A 25,421-nucleotide genomic window follows, 5' to 3' on the forward strand; every position below is an offset into this window, starting at 1 on the left:
CTAAAAAGAACCACCTACCTGCTAGTGGTGGACTACTTCTCAAGGTATGTAAGAATCGCAAACCTGTCACTAACAAAGTCTACAGACGTTGTAGTTCATCCGAAGTTCATCTTCGCCCGCAATGGGGTACCTGAGGTCCTGGTTTCGGCCTACTCTGCTTGCTTAGCTGGCCTATCGGTCAACTCCACTCCAAAATGGCTTCAGCCCGGCGCAACTGCTGATGGGACTACAGCTTCGTACCACGGTGCCAACACTCCCATCACTGCTAGACCCATCACTCCCAAACACAGCTGCTAGACCCCGGTCTCTGCGCCCTGAGATGTTGGAGCGCGTTCACTCAAGTCACATTGCAGCTGAGGCCTGTTACAGGCACACTGTATTGGCCAGGAATGCAGAGTGAAATAAAAGACTATGTCAATAAATGCACAATCTGCTATGAATACGCCATTGAGCAACAGAGAGAGACGATGATGTCCCACGAGCTACCGATGCAGCCCTGGTAGATAGTAAGTCTAGATCTCTTCCAGCACAGCGACAGACTTTCTTGTGGTAGTCGAGCATTACTCAGACTTCTGGGAGATTTACCTCCTCCCCAACCTCTCGGCAGAGACAACGATCAAACGCTGCAAGGCACAGTTTGCCCGCTATAGCCAGCCAGATAGGGTAATCTCAGATAATGGACCCCAATTCTCCTGCTTTGAGTTCTGGATATTTGCTGCAGAATGGAGATTCGAGCACATCACCTCATCGCCACGACACCCAAAAGCTAATGGGAAGGCAGTCGGCAGTCAAAATAGCAAAGAACCTCTGCAAAAAAGCTATACGAGAGGGCAAGGACACCTGGAAAGCAGTCCTGCAGTGGCGCAATACCCCAACAGAAGGCCTGAATAGCAGCCCGGCCCAGCACCTCATGGCACGGTGCTTAAAACCAGCTCTGCCAGTAGCCAACACTCTCCTGGAGCCCTGTGTGGTGACAGACGTGCTGGAGAAGCTTCATCACAGAAGACAGGTGTCCAAGTTCATCTACGACAAATCAGCAAAAGATTTACCTGAGCTTAGGGTGGGTGAAACAGTGCTGATGAAGCCACTACCAGATGACCGAACGGGCCTCTGGAGAATCGGGATCCTGTGTTCAGAAAAAGTTGCACCACGCTCCTACTTGGTCGAAGTAAATGGCTCACTGTACCGTCATAACAGGGTTCACCTTCAGGTTGCTGAGCAAGCCCCTACTCAGAACCCTGATGGGCATAGGGGTCACGTGAGAAAGGGCGGAACCCCAGCAAGTCATGTGGGGCCTGAGGCACTGGGTGAAGAGCCAGGGGATCACGTCGCCCATCGATACTCCCCTCAGACAGTCAGGTGACACACCTCTGCGTGAACCCGCAGTCCTCACAGACAAGCCCTCTGTCTTTTCACGTTGCAGGCGGCTGTCCCAGCCACATAAAATACTTAATCTGTAGGTTTCGTATTAGGAATTGTTGACAGACCCAAGATTTTTTACATAAAAAAATGGGTAAAAGTGAAGAGATTATCAATGTGCTGTTTATTTTATACCTGAAAAAAATTGAAAGTATATTATTACTAGGTTTGTTTTGTTAGTGAATTGACAGCTCCTGTCCTATTTTATAAAAGGGAAGATGTTATGGGTGCAAAATGGCACATTGATGCCATCTGTTGGTAAATGTTAATTATTGCAACGCCAGTGTTTTTACCGGTGTGCTTGATATACCCGGATGTATTGCAATGTACTGAACAAGACTGGTTACTCCCAGCAATAACTCTGTCCTGTCATTTAACATCCAAACACTCTTTCCCTCTGATACTGCCCAAACTGTAGCAATACATGCTCAACATTCTGTTTTCTGGCAATAATCACACGTTGCCAATGACTGGAACAAACTGCAAAAATCACTGAGGCTGGAGACTCATATCTCCCTCACTAGCTTTAAGCACCAGCTGTCAGAGCAGCTCACAGATCACTGCACCTGTACATAGCCCATCTGTAAAGTGCCCATCCAACTACCTCATCCCAGTACTGTATTTATTTATCTTGCTCCTTTGCACCCCAGTATCTCTACTTGCACATTCATCTTCTGCACATCTGTCACGCCAATGTTTAATTGGTATATTGTAATTACTTTGCCACCATGGCCTATTTATTGCCTTACCTCCCTTATCCTACCTCATTTGCACACACTGTATATTGACTTTTTCTACTGTATTACTGACTGTATGTTTGTTTATTCCATGTGTAACTCTGTGTTGTTGTATGTGTTGAACTGCTTTGCTTTATCTTGGCCAGGTCGCAGTTGTAAATGAGAACTTGTTCTCAACTAGCCTACCTGGTTAAATAAAGGTGAAATAAATGTGTTTTTAAATAAAATCCTGCTGGATGCTTTCCTATCCCATGTAAGGTCTTATTCAACTGGCTGTGTCCCACCCTTAATCTTGTAAAAAAATAGCCTCCTCTTTTCTGTCCCTTCCTGCTGTCCTCCTCGACTTTCCTCTGTACTTGAAATAAATGCCTGCCCTTAGTATCTCTATTCCACTGCTCCTGCAACATCATTGTCCATATCAGGCATTATACCTCTGCCTTGCTCATTGAAACTACAACATCCCACTACTAAGTGCATGTTTAGCCAGTACATCAACTGCCTCCACCCCCACATGGGCTGGGACCCAAGTAAATCGTATCTGTATACCCATCTATCTAATCCTGCCATGGGTTTGTAGCACCTCATTACGGTCTTATCTGCTACGTGAGCTAAAGGACTGGAGACTCATCAACACTGCACATGAATCAGAGCAAATAACTACTCTGTCTGACTTGACTTCCTCCACCCACTGCAAGGCTAACAGTATGGCCATCAGCTCCGAGGTATTTACTGTGGCATCCAGGTACTACACACTGAAATGTTACCTGCGTGCTGGCTGAAGAAAACCCAGTTGCAGTCAAGTTCTTTTGCGCAGTCCTAGACTAGCTAGCTCTGTAAACAACACCTGTGACCCCAGGCTTCTTGTCAGCCAAAGATGGTGGATAAATGAAGATAGTGAACTCAGGCTGCTAACAATTGAAAGAAGTATAAATAAATCCGGTCTGCTTAACAGGGTGGTTCTCCCATAGACCCCAATGCAATAGGAGCTGGGTCTGGCCTGCTTAGTTCATTGACTGTAATGTAACCCAAAAAAATGAGGGAGTGGGCCATCTCACTTCCTCTTCCGTCACCCAGATTAGAATGTCACTTCCGGGTCACAGCATTTTGGGGAAATGTCTAAATAAAAGTCCCCAACGTAATAGTAGAAAAGTCTCAACCTGCATTTATTCATGATATGATAAATATATTAACGATTTATATTTAAGTGACATTTGCATGAAATTTCAGGTGTCCAACCGTGGTACAATCTACCCACGAGTCCATAAATTACAAAACAAGTTTTAACAAAAAGCTATGTCATAGCAGGTGTTGCTGGACTTTTACTGTGGTCAAATAGCTTAGATAGGGCCCATTTATCCCTAATACAATAAAATGTTTTCAACTTCAGAAAATGAGAACCAATCTTGAAACAGGAAGAACCTGCTGTTTCTATGAACTGAACATGGCTAGACCAGCAACTCACTGGTAAAAGCAAATTCTAACTTAGATTTTCCTCTCATGGAATTGTATTCCTTTAGCCCATCATTGACATTGGCTATTATTTGTAGTTTTGATTGTTACATTGTGCACCTTTAAAGGAGAAGTTACTTTTTTTTTAACCAAATCTGTATTTTGAATGTAAATGGGATGTTATAGAAGTGCCCAGACATTTTTCCGATTTCACTTGTTTTTGATAAACTTACCCCAACCAGAGATAGACTTCCTCCTGCTCATTCTCCAGGGTGTGGATAAAGCAAAACAAAAGCTCTAAAATCACCCAAATACATCCTTTTAGAAATGGCAATGCTCTCACTATAGTGATGCAGGTCTTTAGATGTTGTACACATTCCATTTTGTCACTAAACTTTATTGGCAACATATTTCATATTGTGCGACTCGAGCGATACTTCTCTGTGTAGCCCATGATACTTTTCTGGGTGCGCATGCTCAGGCTACACGGAAAATAAGCACAGATGGATAGGGGAAACTGCTTGAGACACACAAAATGAAATATAACACTGCAGATAAAGCTCGGAAAGACAATTTCACAAGTTGTGTGTCTAAAATTACGTATTTAGGTGATTTTTTGAGCTTTTGTTCATGTTTTATTCTAGAACATGCCATTCACATACAAAATACAGATTTGGTTAAAAAAAAAGTTTACTTATCTTTTAAGGTTGCCATTATTAACCTCATAACAAAAGAGCCTGACAAAAGGTTTGACAGAAAACATGGACAGAACATAACATGCTGGTTAGGAGGTGGAAGAAGAGGGATTGTCTCATTTGCGTCCTAGTTTAAAGCCTCCTATGTATACAGAGATAACAACAACCCTCCTTTCAGAGGATGAGTGTTCCAGAGTCTGAAGGAGGAGCAGTCTGTGTCAGACAGGACCTCAGAGCGCCATCACTCCCAGCCTCCCTGCAGCTAGCTCTTTTTCCCCCCCAATGAGGTCCTGCAGGGTTAGGATGGTGGGTGTAGCGTCGCTCCCGTCTCTCCGTGGGGCCTGCAGGAGATCCACGCACCCAGGCTTGAACGCCTGCTTCTCTGCGCTGCTCCTGGGCAGGAGCAGGCCGTCACAGAGGCGTGTGCAGGAGGCAGAAGCGAGGCCGCAGAAGGAGGGCTCGTCCGACTGGGAGGAGCCCTCGGAGCTGCCCTCAGAGGGGGGGTCCCTGAAGGCAGGGTGGCTCAGATGCCCCGTGCGGGGTAGAGGGTCCATGGTGCCACGGCCGTTATATATGGGCGCTCGGTTAGCAAGCAAAGGAGCACAGAAAGCAGTGCACTTCAGGGTCTCCACGGTCTTCATCTTACTGCGTTTCTTCAGCAGAGAAGGGTTGGGGACAGAGGGTGGAAGGGTTGAGGAAAGAGATTTTATTTGTTGAGGTTGGCGATGAGGAGAGATCATGTTTATGATACAGTTATACATGATACAGTTATATGTGAGAGAGAGAGTGTTGAGAATGTCCTTGAGATAGCGACACTGTTCCATCCATACCTTTTTATTAGCTGGTGGAAAATTAATTGGTTCAACAGTTTGCAGTGACTCTGCACCTGCAAGCACAAGAAGGTGAAAATAGTAAGCAAATCATATTTAAAAAACTGATTGTGAAACAATATTACAAAATCAGCCAAACAGCAACCACAAACCTTGCTCTCGAGAACCCAAGGCATTCTGCCTTATCCCAAGGGTTCTCAGCTATAAACACCGCTTACTGGTGGGACCATGTAAACTACAATCCCAACACACAGGTGTTCGAGCATGCTAGATAGCTAATGAGCACAGGGGGTCGCCTCTGTCTTCCGTAAACAAGCGATGTAACGTGGAAATATTGCTGTGTGGAACCCTAACACAGTTTCTTTTAATAAGGAACGCATCTTTCATATCAGCGAGAAATTATGTTTCCAAAATTGTACCGCAAGCAATGCGTGTTATCGGTCAAAAACCGCGTGTCAGGGCTCTTAACAAAACTCCCCCGGCCAGAAGATACCTTCATGAATAGACAGCCACTAAGGTAGACAGTGTCTATGAATGAGCTACCACAAACCTAAACCTTAGAATGAGGAATCAGGAAGTACACACTCCTCCACACACACATACATACAGTCATAAGTAAACTTGCCTTCAGTGGTAGGTAACTGAAAGGAATCAGAGTGCAGGAGAGGATATGAAGCTCGTCTCTTCAAGCTCATGTCTTCATATTCAGAGAAACGCCTGAGGGGAGGAGACAGGATGAATTAGACTCAGACTTAAAGTAACTGTCAGTGAAAATCTCACTTTTAAAAAAGTTCATATTGTTAACTCATACCCAAATAATGTTGCTGACTCATCCTATACTCGTATGTGGCAAAAGCATAAATTGGAGAAAAAAACACACTTCAAAAACCCCACCTCAAACAGAGCGTTTAAAAAATGCTTGATATTTCCTCAGAGGAGGTTGCACTGGCCAAACAGAGGTCTACTGGTGTGAATATCTTTAATGACCGGTATACGCCCATACCATTCCAACACAGACAAGCTGCTTTTTAACATACTTAATAAAAAACATTTGGAAGGAAAACTATTTTACTCATATTGTAATTAATTATAGGTCATATTTCATAGAAACCTGGAAAGACTAGACAGTTACTTTAAACACAGCATCCTGATGACACTTCATGTATGTCAACAATAATGTGCAGGTGAGTGTGTGGTGTCCCTTGGATGAGATGTGGTAACACCAATTGAAGAGTACATATGTAAGGACTTCATAACACATTCGTAACCCATTCATAAGCAGTACATAATCACAACCACTGGTGTTCCCCCTAGTAGGACATGAGCAGAGGATGTGAGTGTAGATACCTCTCTGGGGAGCAGTAGCTGTAGCTGTAGGTTATAGGAGGGTCTGTGGAGGGAGGCTGCATGGCAGTCATGCGACAGTGCTGGACACACAGCAGCAGGCCCAGGATCAAACACAACACCAGGCACAGCAGGAGGTAGCTCTGCCTGTCCGACACCTACAACAGAGACAGGGCCAAGTCAGCACACTGCAGCCATGTGCTGTGATTGGTAAAGGGTGTAAAGAAATATATAATACATTTTACTGCTGCATTCCAGGGTTGGGTTCAATTCCATGTCAATTCAGGTGGCAAACCTCCTTGTTGAAAAGCAATGAGGAGTTGGTCTTTAGTTTACTTACCACTGACTGAATTGAAATGTATTGGCCCCAAACCTGCTGTATTCAATAGGGTAGAAATGATGTAGTATCTACCTGGCTCTGCAGCTGGCTGACTCTGACAGACAGGTTGAGCACCAGCTGTGTGACGTCCTCCAGCTGGCCCTGCAACGAATGGATGAACTCTGTCTGTCTCTGGTCCTATAGGGACAAAGGAAACTTTTGAGCTGACCAATCACAAACACTCTCACAAGCCATATTCCCATACATTGCAAATGACACCCTCCCTGCAATTGTGAGTGACTAGATGACAAAATCTGTAATTCTGCCCCTGAACAAGGCAATTAACCCACTGTTCCTAGGCCATCATTGTAAATAAGAATTTGTTGTTAACTGACTTGCCTAGTTAAATAAAGGTTAAAAAAAATAAAACATGTAAAAGGCCAAACGATACCCATCTTAAGATAGGATACGCAGTATGTAACGTTCTAGACAAACACACTGTAGGACCCCCTCCACTCCCCACCTGCTCCTCTGCCATCCTGGATGTGTTCTGCAGTTTGATGATGGTTTGGTTGAAAGCCCTCTGCATCTCTTCCATCTGCCTTCGGTACCTTCAACAAAACACACAGAAGTATCAGCATCACCATCTTCAATTGACTAACTCTAGTTCCAATATGTCTGACATCTGACAGTAATAAAACCAGCAGGATGGTGCTCAATGCTCAGCCAATGGCCATCCATGAATCCCTGAGGCCCCCGTACCTCTGGCTGAGTTGCTCTAGGTAACGTCCGCTCAGCGACATGTTCATCTCCAGAGCCTTGATGCGGTTGTTGAGCCTCATGAACACAGACTCCTTCTGGCTGGTGGAGCCGTGCATCGGGTTCCCGTTCCCCTGCTCCGTGGCGTTGTGGAGCTCTGCATAGAAGTCTAAAGGGGAAGGAGAGGGGGGCTGGAAGGAGGTGGGGCGAGGCAGCTGCTGCCCGTTGCCATTGGGTGACGGGGTGAAGAGGATGTCCTCCACAAGCTCCCCCTCCCCCTTGGTTTCCGTGGCCACGGCCTGGCCGTGCGAGGGGGGCTCCGTCATGACCACGACGGGGACAGAGCTCTGCTCCTCAGGAGTAGTGTTGCCGCCGCCGGCACCCGCTGGTTTAGGTGGGGATCCCAGAGGCTGCTGCTGCTCTGTGGGGGTGGAGGTAGTGAGGAGGGGTGGGGGGAGTGGATCAGCCACATGTGGTTGGTGGATGACCGCGATGTTGTCTTGATCTACAGGCTGGACTTCCGGACAGGGACTCTCCTCTACAGGGGTTCCCCAGCTCTGCTCCACAGCTCCACTGGAGCTGGCGACAGTGGGAGGCTGCCTGATCTCCTCCTGCTGCACCTCCTGGCTTTTCTCTGCCCCAGTGATGGGGTGCTTCTGCCCAGGCAGGTCTTTGGATGAAGTGTGGAGTGGAGGCTCCACGGCAGGTGTGGGCCTGGCGGCAGAGCTGGAGGTGTCGGTGGAGCTGGGTCTGGGCAGGGTGGAGGTCTGGCTGGGCTCTAGGTGGGGCAGCTCCATACTGGGCTCTACCTCTCCCACTGCCTCAGTCTCAACCCATGGAAGGTGTGGTGGGGTGTCATTGGGCCTGGCTTCTCTCCCCCCATGGGCAGAGCTGGGCTCCCTCTCCTGGGGTTGTTCCTCCTGAGTGTGTGGCTGCTGGGGTGTCTGGGTGGGCGTGGGGGAGATGGGCAGCTGCTGTGACGGGGTGGTGGGGGTGACTGGGGCTGGAGTAGCCTCTGGTTTCCTCTCCTGGCTGGTATAGTTCCTCTGAAAGGAACACTGGTGAACGAGGTACTCCTGGAGGGAGGCTGAGCAGGAGGAAGAAGAGGAGGAAGATAGGCCACAGTAGTCAAGGCTTTCTTGCTGTCGATGGCCAAGGCAACGGTGCTCCTCTCTCTCCCTCCCATCCTCTTCCTCCTCCAGCATGGTGACTATAGACTGGACCTTCTCCTTCTCCTCTATAGGAGAGAATACCTGCTCCTCTTCAGTTACATGCTCTGGTTTGGGTTCCCCTGTGGTAGTGACATCAGGGTCCTCTAGTACTTCAGGCTGCTCCACCTCTACAGCGTCAGGCCTGAGAACAGAGACAGAAACAGGGATAGAATTAGACAGAAACATGGAGAAACAGGGAGAATGAGAGACAGAAACAGGGAGAAAGACACGGAGAAAGAGAGACAGGGACATAAGCTATTACAGCTACAAAATACCAATAATGCACATCCAAGCACGGTAACCTGCAGGCCCTGACAGAAATGTGATTTATTATAATAGGAATCAAACTATCACATTTAGCTGACTTCTAATATACTCTGGTAAATACAATTGCCGCCAGACTTAAAAAAATAAACACTTCAGCAGTTTAAATGACAAAATGTCTGCCATTACTGTAGATCTATATCAAGTGAAAGACTAAGTGAAAAAAATGCCTGGTTGGCTTGTACTTACACTGGGATGAGGGTGGTGGTGGTGTCAGGGTCAGATGATGTAACGACAGTCAGGTTCACTGTCTGGCCTGAGAAGTTCCCTTCACCTGGTCCTCCCCCCAGCACGTTGACTTTAATGTTGTTCACCATGTTCAGAATGACGTCTGGAACAAGACAGCCCATGAGTGAATACTTATACCACTCATTGAATCCCTCCCCACATAGACGTCACAAAGGGTTTACAGACTCAGGTATGACAGATATCATTTGTTCAATACTAAGAGGGGTGGGAACCCTGTGAGTCTCAAATACACTTATGCGCATGATGAAACCATAGTTGTGTGACTGGTGTAATGGGATATTTATTTGTCTGTATGTGTGGAACTCACCCTTGGCTGATCCTATGAGGTCATTTGAAGCCTTGTCCTCTGCAGGAACGTATCCAAGAGGATAATCTGAAGGTCACACACACACAGGAGAGATAACATCCCACTCACCAGGAACAACATCCAAACAGTTCAAAGGTGAGTGGCACAAATTACATTAACCTGGGATTCCTAAACTTTAAATATTGTTAATCATCAGTTCTACTAGAGACATGAGGGGTGCCATAGTCTAGGGTCTACACCAGAAGTGAATGGTTATCTGTAGGAGGAATGGTTATGGTGGATGTAGTTAAGCTTGGAATGTATTGTAGTGAAGGAAAGATAGTCATGTGGCAGGCACTGATAAGGATGGAGAGATGTGGATTAGTGAGGAAGGGGGTCGAGGTCAGGTCACGTAAAGGGAGAAGGAACAGTTTATTGCCCACGTCATTTCATTTCCTGCCTAGCAATAGAGATGTAATGTTTAGAGAGGAGGATGTCACCCAAATTGGGGTATATATACTACCACTGGTGGAAATATGTCTTTGTTCAGCTGTTCCAATCCTTTGGGCGAATAAACTTGGTTAGAGCTTTCATAGTGTCCGTCAATTTCTTACTCTGATATTTAGAACATAACACCTGTATAATAGTACTTCAGGACTTTGTTGACATATTACATCTAGTCTCCTCATAAGGTGAAAATGTTGCTGTGTACTTGTAACATGTTAATGTACATTGATGAATGTGTCATATATTATCATGTATTCACTGTCTGATACGTATGACCAGAGACATTTTATTTATATATGTTTATGACTGTGATGGTTGAGAGAATATTGACAAGTATTTCAGATAGTGCAGAAGAATAGAAGGCTCTCACCGAGGTCGTCATCCTGGTCGTCTGGTCTGTCCAGAGGGTCAGCGATCTCCTCATACTCCTCCACCATACTCGTTCCAAAAACCCTTCAACAGAAAGGAAGACATGTTATACTGTCTAGCAGTCACCTGAGGGCAGACAAAGATACACCAGGAGCCCAGTAATAACATAACAAATGATAGCGAAGATATCCTAAAATAAAATGTTTAAACTAACATTTTCGAGTCTCATAGCAAAGTGTCTGTATAATTATGTAAATAAGGTATTTCTGTATTTTATTTCTAAAAACCTGTATAATTATGTAAATAAGGTATTTCTGTTTTTTATTTATAAAAACCTGTTTTCACTTTGTCATTAGGGGGTATTCTGCTCTGTATTCTTTCTTTTTTTATCCATTTGAGAATAAGGCTGTAACATAACAAAATGTGGCAAAAGTGGAGGGGTCTGAATACTTTCCGAATTGGCAAATATGACAAATACCTGTTGATTCAGTAAATTGATGCATCTTTATCTTATCTGGGGGGTTTTTCTCAATGACTGTAAAAATTCCATTAACTCAAAGTTATTCCATTCATTGCCTACCTTATGAGACTGAGGGGGCAGAAGTGTTCAGATCCATGGTGAGAGACCAGCTCCACCTGCGGTGAAACACACATCATTTACATCCAGGAGACAGGCATCACTGCATGGTGGGACTGTTCTACACTCTCAGTGATAATAATCATGTTGCAATATGAACACTTGGCAAAGCTATGATTTGGCCAGTGGTTAAACTGTTATTGAAATCGTGGGACAAATAGTCAAATTCAAGTTAGTTGTTGTTAACATTGATGATTGTCTGGCTGGATATATAGAACACTTTGAAGCTGTGATGAACCGCCTTGCCCTACACACTTAAAGAGAGACTGAATGCAACAATTCAAATGAGTTTCTCTGTTGTTCATTAATAAAAGTCAAGACCTCAGTCAACGGAATATGGTTTGATGTGGCAGTTAGATGTTTGTCCCCCATGAGACACCATAGCAGCAAAGTCAATATTCCTTCCTCAAATTAGTCTGAATGAATCTAAGATGAAAAAGGCAAGTGAGCATTGTCGAACTCAAAACCCAACCCTCAAGTAAGTCATGACAAACTCACTTACAAAGTACAGTTATAGACGAGACAGACTTAATGAACAAAAGTAATCCTATTTACACTTTGTAGTCAACTTTGACACTAAAATAAATGTTTCTGACTCATATCGATGCCACATAGGCCGTTTTCTATCAGAGAAGTTGCCCTTTAAAGAATGGGCTACTCCACAGTCAAAATCTCTACTGTCAAAATGACATGGTATTCTCATGACTGACATGACTAGATGAATTATAATGATTACAGAGATATGTTCAGTGGCTTTATCTAGATAGAAGGATTATTTGCTTCCTGGCCTAGTGTAAGCTGGTGCTGATCAGTTACCAAGCTTCTCCTACTGTTAGCATTGTAACACCAAAGCCCTTCCCTCCAACCCTCTACATGCTCCTCCACAGACCAACCACCTCTAAGAGAGAAATAGGCTAACCTTTATGTACTTGGTGAACATCTGAAGCAGGAGAAACAAAGGAAGAGAAACAAGTAATTACAAGAAGCATACATGCATTTAAAATAGGACCAATGGATGAATGCTGGTCCCTGTTCCACTCTTCAGAGAAGAGGTACAGAAGCATCAGTTTAAAGATGAGAAAGGCTCAAATGTTTTGTACATTTGTAAAACATTACTCTAGAATGAGAGGACCAGCACAAACACACAAACAGCCCAGAGCGGGATTTGAGTTTGACCCACTTGTGAAGGAGAGGGCCATAACAGAGTAAAGAGGGGGCTACTGTAGTCTTGATTTTATTTGTAATTAATCAAGTAGTCCCCTCTTTCCCAAGAGAGACCTGGAAGACTAGAACGGGAGTAAAGGAGGGGGTAGATAACAGAAGGTGTAGGAGAATGCCATACACACCTTGACATATTTGGCGTACAGATGCTCGTCTAGAGGGAAACTCTGAACAGTGCGCTCCTCCCGAGCATGAAAAGTGCCCAGCTTCACCCACTTGTTGGTCGGGTACCTGAGGGAGCATCATCCAACAACATCCAACATCATTCAACCTATTGATCAATCCTTATTAATCCAATAGTACTGACTATTTTTAGTAACATGTATGATGTTCAGCATCAAATGACAGTTTGAAAGATATCAAATCAAGATATTCCCATTGTAGTTGTGTTCATAAAGCACCAAAAATAAGAAAACTGACTGAAACAGGGAGAAACTATATTAACTTGTCCAATAACAGCACATTGTCGTTTCAGTTTTTAAATGGTTTAAAACATTTTTCCATGCGTGCCTTAATGAACATGCCTCAGATCTATGGCTAAAAATCAAACCTGTCACTGATGGAGACCAGGAAGTCTTTGGGTGTGGAGGAGAAGAGCTCAAAGTTAGCAATGTCCAACTGCTTCACCTGGATGGGATCGCACAGCTCGATGATGAACCTGAGAGAGAGAGTAGGGGCAAGAGAGAGAGAGAAGGGGCGAGAGAGAGAGAGAGAGAAGGGCAAGAAAGAGAGAAGGGGCGAGAGAAAGGGCGAGAGAGAGAGAAAAAGGGCGCGAGAGAGAGAGCGAAAGAGAGAAGGGGCGAGAGAGAGCAAGAGAAAGAAGGGGTGAGAGAGGGAGAGAGAAAAGGGGCGAGAGAGAGAAGGAGCGAGAGAGAGAAGGGGCGAGAGAGAGAGAGAAGGGGCGAGAGAGAGAGAGAAGGGGCGATAGAGAGAGAGAAGGGGCGAGAGAGAGAGAGAAGGGGCGATAGAGAGAGAGAAGGGGCGAGAGAGAGAGAGAAGGGGCGAGAGAAAGGGCGACAGCGAGAAGGGGCGGGCGAAAGAGAGGGCGAAAGAGAGAGAAGGGGCGGGCGAAAGAGAGAGAGAAGGGGAGAGAGAGAGAGCGAGAGAGAGAGGGAACAAGCAAGAGAGAGAGGGAGCGAGCGAGCGAGCGAGCGAGGGAGCGAGAAGGGGCAAAAGAGAGAGAGAGAAGGGGCGAGAGAGAGAAGGGGCGAGAGAGAGAGAAGGGGCGAGAGAGAGAGAGAGAGAGAGAGAGAGAGAGAGAAGGGGCGAGAGAGAGAGAGAGAGAAGGGGCGAGAGAGAGAGAGAGAGAGAGAGAGAGGAGGGGCGAGAGAGAGGAGGGGCGAGAGAGAGGATTCAGTAGGTAGTGAGTGGAATAGTGGATGTTGTTCTACCTGTGCTTATAAAGGGAATAAGAGCAGGGAGGTTTTAGAGGAAGGATAAGAACATAAGCCATGTTTGAGAGACAGAAACACATGTACACACAGGGATCTCCAAACACACGCACACACTCACCAGATCTTGTTGCTGCAGGGGTTTAACATGTAATGATCCATGCTCTCCATTAATATGGCTGAAGTACTCTGACAGAAAACAAGATCCTTCCATCAAAATATGCAAAGCTAGCTATTAAAATCAATTGTATCAACTGAATATATAGATGGGTTTGGAGGGTGACAGTTTGAAATAGATACCTTAGCCTCTGGGTTAGAGCCCAGGATCTTGGCCCCACACTCCACCGAGGCATAGTTGTTGAAGTTCTTCTGCACCTTCTTTACAGCGTGAGAGCCACTGCTGGTGGAGATGTGAGTGGCCAGAGCTATGAAGAGAGATACAGTTTTAAATCAAAACCAGTGAGTGAGTGAGTGAGTGAGTGAGTGAGTGAGTGAGTGAGTGAGTGAGTGAGTGAGTGAGTGAGTGAGTGAGTGAGTGAGTGAGTGACAGGAACATCTTACTCTTCTCCACCTCCATAATTTTCTTCTTCCACTCGTCAAAGGTGGGGATGTCCTCCGCATCCTTGGTTGCCACATTAGGATCCTTCTCCGTGGCGAAGCCCTAGCAACAGCAGTCAACAGTACATCAGACCTGGTTCAAATACTTACTTCAATCATCATATACTCAAGCATTTGAGGTGGGCTTAATTAAGCTTGGAGTTTGCACTTTCGGGACTATAAGCATCAGAAAACATTATAGCTATGCAACAAATGTTGGTGTACCTCTACCGGTTCTTTGAGCATGCGGGAGGTGTTGGCCACCTGAGCCAGTACCGCTGAGGCCTGACCTGTCTGGGGGTCTATGTCGGTCTTGGTGCCCTTTCCTCGAGCATTGTTAAGTTTCTCCAGGACAACAGGAAGACTACAGAGGGGGACAATAGAAAGAGAGCCTACATTCAAACACTGGTAAAAGCAACTGGGGTCGAACCTAAGCCTCCTGTGCGCCACTTGACTGTGTTAGCCATTTGTGCTAAAGCCATTAGCTCTCTAGGAGCTAACACAAGTTCAGGCCTCAGGGAAGGTTAGGGCGTTTTCACATATGAAATTCAATTCCCTGGTTTGGTTTCCTGGACCGTTTGTGAGAATTCTACAAAATGCTTTTTGCTTTCACAAGACTTGAAAATAAGCGTTTCAGAAAAAGATTTGCGAGATGTACATTCTACATTCCAAGTCACAATACCTGGGACTCTGGTCCTGGATCTTGGACCCGCTACTCACGCAGGTCCAGGATTCATCAAAGGGGTTGGTTTTTCCAGCTTCACAGTCGTCTGTGGCAAGATCAGTATCGCTGAATTCCGATACAGGGACATCAGACAAAGTATCCTCTGGTACACTAGAGGACGAGCCATGGGGCATGGAGGGGTCTTCAGTGACGGGGTTGAGGGCAGGGGCAGAGGATGGAGGGAATAGGTCAGAGGTGGGGGTTGGCTGCAGCTCTTGGGTGACAACAGCCTCTGGAGGTGGCTGCTCGCCCACTGGTTCTGCTGTCTCCGGCTTGGCCTCTGGTTCTGCTGTCTCCGGCTTGGCCTCTGGTTCTGCTGTCTCTGGCTCGGCCTCTGGTTCTGCTGTCTCTGGCTCGGCCTCTGGTTCTGCTGTCTCTGGCTCGGCCTCTGGTTCTGCTGTCTCTGGCTCGGCCTCTGGTTCTGCTGTCTCTGGCTCGGCCTCTGGTTCTGCTGTCTCTGGCTCGGCCTCTGGTTCTGCTGTCTCTGGCTCGGCCTCTGGTTCTGCTGTCTCTGGCTCGGCCTCTGGTTCTGCTGTCTCTGGCTCGGCCTCTGGTTCTGCTGTCTCTGGCTCGGCCTCTGGTTCTGCTGTCTCTGGCTCGGCCTCTGGTTCTGCTGTCTCTGGCTCGGCCTCTGGTTCTGCTGTCTCTGGCTCCTTCTCAGAATCGTCCAGGTCCAACGTCTGGAAAACATTATCACTGCACTTTCAGTAAAAGACAGAACTTAATATTGATGGCCCATGACAACCATCCACCTGCCTGTGCAGTATGTGTTGTACAACCTTTTATGATACAATGATTTCGGGAACAATCAATAGGTTTGGTCAATAAGTCTGGTGGATGGTTTGCAAGTCTCAATCTGCTCTTGAACTAAAGAAATAGACATCTGCTTCACATACAGTAAGAAAGCCAGAGTGGAGTAGTTCTTCAGGTCTACTTCTTATGATTCATCACAGCAGTACCTGTACCTTTTGGACCCCAGGAAGAGTAGATCGCAATTCTAACAGCGAAATGGGGATCCAAATAAAAACATAACCAAAACACAAATACCTGTACATGCTCCTTGTTCTCCACCTCAGTGCCTGGAGTCCCCGCCCCCTCCTCCTCTGCTAGGCCCTGCTGCTGTGTCTCCACCTCCTCTCCCTCTGGCAGCACCTCCTCTCCCTCTGGCAGCACCTCCTCTCCCTCTGGCAGCACCTCCTCTCCCTCTGGCAGCACCTCCTCTCCCTCTGGCAGCACCTCCTCTTCAGATAGGTGCTGGACATACTGGGACCCCCAGCCATCCTCTAACTGAACAACACCCTGACGGACCGGAAGTAAACATTAGTTGTCGTATCCAACATTAAAGAAACAGGCATCATATCAACAAGAGAGTTGTTGATATGTTATACTAGGTATGTAACAAAAGGCAGGATAGATGGTCCAAACAGATAAAGCAGGTGATGTACCTTGTGATGGGACCTGTCGCCAGGATCTTCCTTCAGACTCTGGGTCTGAGCCTCTGGGGGTTTCTCTGTGCAGCTAACATATTTAGTGGGGTGCCTGAGATAACATAGGAGAAGACATCAGTGTTATTGATTTAGGCATGGGGGCCGCAGAGTGAGAGTGAGGGCAATAGGAATAGTGGAATTGGAATTTCTGTTTACTTCCTGAATTTAGATGAAATTGACCCTTATGCTATTAAGGTGTGGAAATATACTGTAACCTAGTGTCACTATGTTTACCGTTCCAACAAGTACAAGACTTGACCAGAAGGAAAACAACTTGATTTCAAAGAATCAATGAATGAGTCATAATCAAACAGAGGGAGCTGCTGCCCAGCAGTTTCAGAGCTGAAAGAGGCGACATTGGAATGACTAGGTGGCTGACAGTGTGTCTCTCTCACAGTGTATCTTATCACAGTGGGGGGCAGGCCAGGCTGGAGGTGGGAGGTCAAAGTCAAAACCTTATGCCATGTGGCTGCACAGGGAAATTAAAAAACACATGCCACTGTCTGCTGACAGTCTGTCAGGGAAATGGACAAGTCAATGTCACAGCTGTCTAGTGAATCCTGGCCATTGTGTTAAGCTGCAGTGTCAAACAGCTGCACCACTAACTTGGCCTTGTCTAGCAGTGAGATTTATAGGGTAAGTAGTCTACTGTGCTTGGCCACTGGAGTCTGGTAAGACACAAATAATATAAGTTGTAGGGTGTTTATTTAACTTTTCATTCAGATCCAACAGCCTTAATGTAATCTCTAAGGAGCCATGGAGGTTTCGTTGGACAACAAATGATGTATTAGAGTGTGTGGCCACTTTAACAATAGGCAGTAGAAAGAAACTAGGCAGTAAAGCAAAAGTAGGCCTACTTACCAAATATACTGCAGTAAAATGTAATCAAAACCATAAGCCTAGCATACATCCCTACAAGTCTGAGGAATTTTAATTATGAGTTGTAGTTAAAATGAGTAGTAGTACTTAGGGTTGGGCGGTATCCAGATGTTCATACCGTCATACCATTTCTGTACCATACCAGGGTAAAAGGTATTACCGGAAGTGCACACAAGGGGCGCTATAAAAATAAAAGAAAAAATGATATACAGTACCAGTCAAGTTTGGACACACCTACTCATTTACTGCTGCTCAGCCCCCTCCTGTACTCCCTGTTCACCCAGGACCGCATGGCCATGCACACCTCCAACTCAATCAGAAAGTTTGCAGACGACAACAGTAGTAGGCTTGATTACCAAGAACGACAAGACAGCCTATAGGGAGGAGGTGAGGGCGCTCGGAGTGCGGTGTCAGGAAAACAACCACTCACTCAACGTCAACAAAACAAAGGAGATGATCGTTGACTTCAGGAAACAGCAGAGGGAGCACCCCCCCTATCCAAATTGATGGGACAGCAGTGGAGAAAGTGGAAAGTTTTAAGTTCCTCGGTGTACACATCACAGACAAACTGAAATGGTCTACCCACAGACAGCGTGGTGAAGAAGGCGCAGCAGCGCCTCTTCAACCTCAGGAGGCTGAAGAAATTTGGCTTGTCACTTAAAACCCTCAAACTTTTACAGATGCACAATTGAGAGCATCCTGTCGGGCTGCATCACTGCCTGGTACGGAAACTGCACCACCCATAACCACAGGGTTCTCCAGAGGGTAGTGAGGTCTGCACAACGCATCACCGCAGGCAAAATACCTGCCCTCTAGGACACCTAAAGCACCCGATGTCACAGGAAGGCCAAAAAGATCATCAAGGACAACAACCACCCGAGCCACTGCCTGTTCACCCCGCTACCATCCAGAAGGCGAGGTCAGTACAGGTGCATCAAAGCTGGGACCGAGAGACTGATAGAAACTATTTATCTCAAGGCCATCAGACTGTTAAACAGCTCACACTAACACAGTGAGGCTACTGCCTTCATACAGACTTTAAATCATTCGCCACTTTAATAAATGGATCACTAGTCACTTTAATAATGCCACTTTAATAAATGTTTACATATCTTGCATTACTCATCTCATATGTATATACTGTATTGTATACTATCTTGCCTATGCCGCTCAGTCATTGCTCATCCATATACAGCTCTGTAAAAAATTAAGAGAACACTGCAAAATTATCAGTTTCTCTGGTTTTAATATTTATTGGTACCTGTTTGGGTAAAAATAAAATGTTTATTTTATTCTATAACCCACTGACAACATTTTTCCCAAATTCCAAATAGAAATATTGTCATTTAGAGTATTTATTTGCAGAAAATGACAACTGGTCGAAATAACAAAAAATATGGTGTTGTCAGACCTCAAATAATGCAAAGAAAATAAGTTCATATTCCTTTTTAAACAACACAATACTAAGTGTTTTAACTTAGGAAGAGTTCAGAATCAGTATTTGGTGGAATAAGCCTGATACCAGCCTTGCTGAAGCACCCCCAGGTCATCACCGTTCCTCCACCAAATTTCACAGTTGGTGCAATACCTGGAGAGGCCTACAAGTCAGTGTCTCGCACCCACTGTGAAATTTGGTGGAGGATCTGTGATGATCTGGGGGTGCTTCAGCAAGGCTGGAATCGGACAGATTTGTTTTTGTGAATCAAGCAACGTTCAAGGTTGTCCTGGAAGAAAACTTGCTTCCTTCTGCTCTGATAATGTTGGTTTTTCCATCAGGACAATGCTCCATGCCACACAGCCAGGTGAATCAAGGTGTGGATGGAGGACCTCCAGATCAAGACCCTATCATGGCCAGCCCAATCTCCAGACCTGAACCCCATTGAAAACCTCTGGAATGTGATCAAGAGGAAAATGGATGGTCACAAGCCATCAAACAAAGCCGAACTACTTGAATTTTTGCACCAGGAGTGGCATAAAGGCACCCAACATCAATGTGAAAGACTGGTGGAGAATATGCCAAGATACATGAAAGGTGTTGAGAGGTGTTGGGTTTCCGCCAGATAGCGTTTTCCTTGAAGGCCAAAAAGCTCAATTTTAGTCTCATCTGAACAGAGTACCTTCTTCCATATGTTTGGGGAGTCTCCCACATGCCTTTTGGCAAACACCAAATGTGTTTGCTTATTTTTTTCTTTAAGCAATGTCTTTTTTCTGGCCACTCTTCCGTAAAGCCCAGCTCTGTTGAGTGTACGACTTAAAGTGGTCCTGTGGACAGATATTCCTATCTCCGCTGTGGAGCTTTGCAGCTCCTTCAGGGTTATCTTTGGTCTCTTTGTTGCCTCTCTGATTAATGCCCTCCTTGCCTGGCCAGTGAGTTTTGGTGGGCAGCCCTCTCTTGGCAGGTTCGTTGTGGTGCCATATTCTTTCAATGTTTTTATAATGGATTTAATGGTGCTCCATGGGATGTTCAAAGTTTCTGATATTTTTTATACCCCAACCCTGATCTGTACTTCTCCACAACTTTGTCCCTGACCTGTTTGGAGAGCTCCTTGGTCTTCATGGTGCCACTTGCTTGGTGGTGCCCCTTGCTTAGTGGTGTTGCAGACTCTGGGGCCTTTCAGAACAGGTGTATATATACACTGAGATCATGTGACAGATCATGTGACACTTAAATAAAGTCCACTCGTGTGCAATCTAACTAATTATGTGACTTCTGAAGGTAATTAGTTGCACCAGATCTTATTTAGAGGATTCATAGCAAAGGGGGTGAATACATATAAACGCACCACTTTTCAGTTTAAATTTTTTTTTTAAACAAATTATTTTTTTCATTTCACTTCACCAATTTGGACTATTTTGTGTATGTCCAGTACATGAAAAACAAATAAAAATCAATTTAAATTACAGGTTGTAATGAAACAAAATAGGAAAAACGCCAAGAGGGTGAATACTTTTGCAAGGCACTGTATATTCTTATTCCATTCCTTTACTTAGATTTGTGTGTATTAGATAGTTGTTGTGGAATTGTTAGATTACTTGCTGCACCGTCGGAACTAGAAGCACAAGCATTTCGCTACACTCGCAATAACATCTGCTAACCATGTGTGTGACCAATAAAATGTGATTTCATTTTTGAAGTGTGTTTTTCTTTATTTTTACTATTTTCTACATTGTGAAAAATAGTGAACACATCCAAAACTATGAAATAACACATACGGAATCATGTAGTAACAAAAAAAGTGTTAAACAAATCAAAACATTTTATATTTGAGATTCTTCAAAAGTAGCCATCCTTTGCCTTGATGACAGCTTTGCACACTCGGCATTCTCTCAACAGCTTCACCTGGAATGCTTTTCCAACAGTCTTGAAGGAGTTCCCACATATGCTGAGAACATATTGCCTGCTTTTCCTTCACTCTGTGGTCCAACTCATCAAACCATCTCAGTTGGGTTGAGGTCGGGTAATTGTGGAGGCCAGGTCATCTGATGCAGCACTCCATCACTCTCCTTGCTCAAATAGCCCTTACACAGCCTGGAGGTGTGTTGGGTCATTGTCCTGTTGAAAAGCAAATGATAGTCCCACTAAGCGCAAACCAGATGGGACGGCGTATCACTGCAGAATGCTGGTTAAGTGTGCCTTGAATTCTAAATAAATCACAGACAGTGTCACCAGCAAAGCACCCCCACACCATCACACCTCCATGCTTCACGGTGGGAACCACACATGCAGAGATCATCCATTCACCTACTTTGCTTCCCACATGGTGGTTGGAACCAAAAATCTCATCAGACCAAAGGACAGATTTCCAGCGGTCTAATGTCCATTGCCCATGATTCTCTTCTTCATTTTGGTGTCTTTTAGTAGTGGTTTCTTTGCAGTAATTCGACCATGAAGGCCTGATTCACCGAACCTGTTGAGATGTGTCTCGTTACTTGAACTCTGTGAAGCATTTATTTGGGCTGCAATCTGAGATGCAATTAACTCTATTGAACTTATCCTCTGCAGCAAAGGAAACTCTGAGTCTTCCTTTCCTGTGGCGGTCCTTGTGAGAGCCAGTTTCATCATAGTGCTTAATGGTTTTTGCAACTGCACTTGAAGAAACTTTCAAAGTTCTTGAAATTTTCCAGATTGACTGACCTTAATGTCTTAAAGTAATGATGGACTGTCGTTTCTCTTTGCTTATTTGAGCTGTTTTGTTTTTACCAAATAGGGCTATCTTCTGTATACCACCCCTACTTTGTCACAACACAACGGATTGGCTCAAACGCATTAAGATGGAAAGAAATTCCACAAATTAACAAGGCACGCCTGTTAATTGAAACGCTTTCCAGGTGACTACCTCATGAAGTTGGTTGAGAGAATTCCAAGAGTGTGCAAAGCTGTCATCAAGGCAAAGGGTGGCTACTTTAAAGAATCTCAAATATAAAATACATTTGTTGATCACTTTTTTGGTTACTACATGATTCCATATGTGTTATTTCATAGTTTTGATGTCTTCACTATTATTCTACAATGTAGAAAATAGTCCAAATAAATACAAACTTTGGAATAAGTAGGCGTGTACAAACTTTTGACTGGTACTGTATATACACAGTACCAGTCAAAAGTTTGGACACACCTACTGATTCCACCACTGTGAAATATATTTTCAATCACCAAAAATGTTGTATTTTCAGATGTTTAATGCTGGCATACAATCCCAAAATAAAAGACCCAAAACCAAAACTTAAGAATGGGAAGCAAAGAAATCGTGCACATAGAACAGATTTCTTATACTTGCTTTCAATGAGAATGACACATCTATAACTCAGAATTCTATGTGAATTTGGTCTGGTCTCCAAAAAAGTAAGATATTGCAGTTTTTACTTATAGTTTGTTATAAGCAGTGGCGTAGCACGCACCCCCCCCCCAAAAAAAATGTGATTATTGAAAATCATACCATCGGTATACGGTATAAATGATTTATCGCCCAAGCCTAGAAGTACTACCGGTCGTTTAAACAGGAATCAAATGTGGCGGACAAAATATGATCATGTGAATACAGGGACCAGTGCTAGATGGCAGATTTTAGCTCAATTCCCTCTAACGACATACTAATTATAGTGATAAACTATGAGTAACAAGATAAGGGAGTAGCAGCCTAACTGGCACATTCTATGACTCATTTACAGTGATACACCCAAGGTGTGATTGTGACTGAGCACTCTTTCCTGAGCATAAACACACCCTCTGCCTGAAGTGGACTCTCCCCTCTTGAATCCTTGAAGGGAAGTAAACAAGTGCACACTTCAGGATAAAGGGCAGATTATTGGTACATTGAGAAAGTTAGATTTGCATCCAGGGGTGGGACTGTCAATAATACTCCTTCAGGCCTGAGTAGAATAAAGGAGGGGTAGCCTCCAACACTGCAGACTGAGGAAGGAGATAGCCATCAACATGTCATATCATAGCAGTACAAAGTTCAGGGGGAGGTTTACACATCACATTGCACCTAACTAGGTACTTTCCAGATGCTTAGCTCATTAATGAGTTTCCACTACTGCGTGGGCAAAATTACAGATGACGGTTCAACGAGCAGCACCCCAAATGAGCATGACGCAAGACTACTCTCACACAGTATCTGTGCACTTCACGCTTCTACAACTTGATAGCTACGGGAACAAATTAACAGAAGTTTAGTCTTGCGCTTCAACACTCTTAGTTGTGGAAATGAAGGGTTGCCTTATTGCCGATTTGTTTTCACTGATAACAACCAATATACAAATAATTCCAGTAGTCTGCTATGTCTAGTTCGTCCCGTGTGTAGGTGTAAATAGCTAGCCTACTTTTCGGGCAAGTAATCATTTTCTGGCAACCCAAAAATACTCCTCACTTGCCCAATGCCATGGCCGAGTGCCTTTCAGACCTTAATGTCAATCCCTGCACTACTGTGTTTACTTTGTGCATGCAACATAATCTCGCTGAGCCGGACTAGTGCTACACTTTCAAAAATGTAAGGGCCAAGAAGCAACTGGTTCATAAGGCATCACTTTCCTCGAAAGGACTTCAGGCTATTGGAATCTCTGTCTGAGCATCAATGCAGCATTCATGTGTGCCGTTACAGTAAACCAGGTGCATTCTTCATCATTAAGCCTATCCTAGATTCTCATCACCTCTGGATGGACCCTCTGAACTTTGGTGATGAAGGATTTACAGGCAGGGGTCAGGACCTAAAAGCAGCGAGCCTGCTAGCTGAGTGACTAAATAGGCTGTAATCCCTTCAAGAGCTGAAGAGTCAAATTCTTGACTATCAGGTGAGGGTAAAATGTATTATGTGACTCACAGAACATATTAGAAATCAATACAGGCCGTGCAACAACTCGGCAATCGTGTGTTATTTAACCTACCCTATTCAGTATGATAGAGATATTGTTTATGTAGCTAGTTAAGTTACTATTAGGGTCCTATACTCCACTTTCTGGTGATGGAGGCAGGCTGAGGCATAATGATATGAATTGTTAAAATACAAACTGCATTTGCCTGAGCTAGCCAACGCTACTGGTGAACACTAGCTAGCTGGCTAACGTTCGCTATCTAACTCTGAGCTACGTTAGCAGGTAATTTAGCTAGCTAGCTAATCTGGCTAGCAAGCTAGTTAACGCTGTTTGCCGTAGTTATCGTTAATGTAGCATCTCTTCCAACATGCTTTGGCTAACGTACATAGTTAACTAGTGAGGTAAAACACATTCCTTGTTATGAAAACAAAAGTACCGTAGAGCTAAAACTTACCAACACAGTAATAACACAAGTAGGCACGCTGACACAACTCGCCACAATCTCTTCTTCATCATCCTCCCGCAGGGTCCAACATTATCGCCGTCTACCTACACATGTATCAATACTGTCGTTATTCAACAGTTGTATGTTTTAACTCAACGTGAATATGTCTAACTTCTACTACAAGTTACAGGTCCGACACCTAACTTCTAGTTTCCTAAAAGTGGTGTTGTGTTGAACTGTTGGCTCCTGTCAAATCCACTGGAGCTGGAGACCTTGCGTTCCGCCAACGCGATAGCTGGGTCATCCGCCGCGGCCCCGGCTCTGTCCAATGAAAACGCAGCAACGCTGTTGCGTAGTAAAGTTCGTAGAGGTGTTTAAAAAATGTGGTGTACCAGTGTGTCCCTGTGAAATTCCCATACTATGATTATGAACTATGACACAAATGAGTGTAAAATGTGACAGTTAAAAAAATATTTTGTTGTTGAGTACTAGATAGGGGAATGGACCTTTACAGGAAATTGGCAAATTACTAATTTATGAGTTGGAAGTGTTCTTTGTATATACTCCTTGTATAGCTTCATTCTTGTGCATCCATTTAACGCTGCATCTTCGGGAAAGAGCTTGTAAGTAAGCATTCCACTGTAAGGTCTACCTACACCTGTTGTATTCAGTGCATGTGACAAATACAATTTGATTTGATAGTCTGAGCCACAGGGAAGCATGGTGTTTGCAACGCCAGCATGGTGTGTGCAATGCCAGGGTTGTGGGTTCAATTACCACGGGGGCCAGTACAAAAAAAAAAATGCATGAAATGAAATGTATGCATTCACTACTGTAAGTCGCTCTGGATAAGAGTGTCTGCTAAATGACTAAAAATGTTTAAAAAATTTGAGCTTTTAAAAAAAAGAGTTTGTGTTTGTATTTATTAAGGATCCCCATTAGCTGATGCCAAGGCAGCAGCTACGCTTCCTGGGGTCCAGCCAAATTAAGGCAGTTAACTTTAAAAATATTACAATACATTTCACAACAGATTTCATAACACCTTAAGTGTGTGCCCTCAGGCCAGCCACTACTCTACTACCACATTATCTACAACCCAAAACCCATGTGTACGTGTGTATAATGTGTATGTTATCATGAGTGTGTGTGTGCGTGTGTTTGTGCCCGTGTGTGTGTCTCTTCACAGTCCCCGCTGTTCCATAAGATGTATTTTTATCTCTCTTTTTTCAA

The 25,421-nt window shown here is 44.6% G+C and overlaps 1 protein-coding gene across 1 annotated transcript; it reads right to left on the minus strand.

Annotated features, from left to right (window-relative positions):
* Nucleotides 1-3,292: 3,292 nt before the first annotated feature.
* On the minus strand, nucleotides 3,293-24,498 carry LOC115156440 (SUN domain-containing ossification factor). The gene is made up of 23 exons (XM_029703868.1): nucleotides 24,201-24,498; nucleotides 16,514-16,607; nucleotides 16,284-16,367; nucleotides 16,116-16,199; nucleotides 15,027-15,748; nucleotides 14,570-14,708; nucleotides 14,309-14,408; nucleotides 14,048-14,172; nucleotides 13,869-13,936; nucleotides 12,907-13,014; nucleotides 12,482-12,587; nucleotides 12,055-12,075; nucleotides 11,079-11,134; nucleotides 10,500-10,582; nucleotides 9,644-9,709; nucleotides 9,277-9,418; nucleotides 7,556-8,905; nucleotides 7,317-7,404; nucleotides 6,887-6,991; nucleotides 6,478-6,632; nucleotides 5,756-5,847; nucleotides 5,131-5,186; nucleotides 3,293-4,953 (listed from the first exon to the last, which is right to left on the minus strand). Exons 1-23 carry the CDS (start codon nucleotides 24,260-24,262, stop codon nucleotides 4,531-4,533), a joined length of 4,329 nt encoding a protein of 1,442 aa, XP_029559728.1. The 5' UTR covers nucleotides 24,263-24,498; the 3' UTR covers nucleotides 3,293-4,530.
* Nucleotides 24,499-25,421: the final 923 nt, after the last annotated feature.

This window comes from Salmo trutta, chromosome 21, assembly GCF_901001165.1.
Source record: "Salmo trutta chromosome 21, fSalTru1.1, whole genome shotgun sequence".
Taxonomy (NCBI): domain Eukaryota; kingdom Metazoa; phylum Chordata; class Actinopteri; order Salmoniformes; family Salmonidae; genus Salmo; species Salmo trutta.

Excerpts from the sequence above, each read along its gene's own strand:
- LOC115156440 (XM_029703868.1), bottom strand. The coding sequence starts at position 24,262 with ATGATGAAGAAGAGATTGTGGCGAGTTGTGTCAGCGTGCCTACTTGTG. Across the intron at positions 11,135-12,054 it reads TGTTCACCAAGTACATAAAG|GTGGAGCTGGTCTCTCACCA; the intron begins GTTAGCCTATTT and ends GTTTCACCGCAG. Across the intron at positions 6,992-7,316 it reads CCAGGATGGCAGAGGAGCAG|GACCAGAGACAGACAGAGTT; the intron begins GTGGGGAGTGGA and ends TTGTCCCTATAG.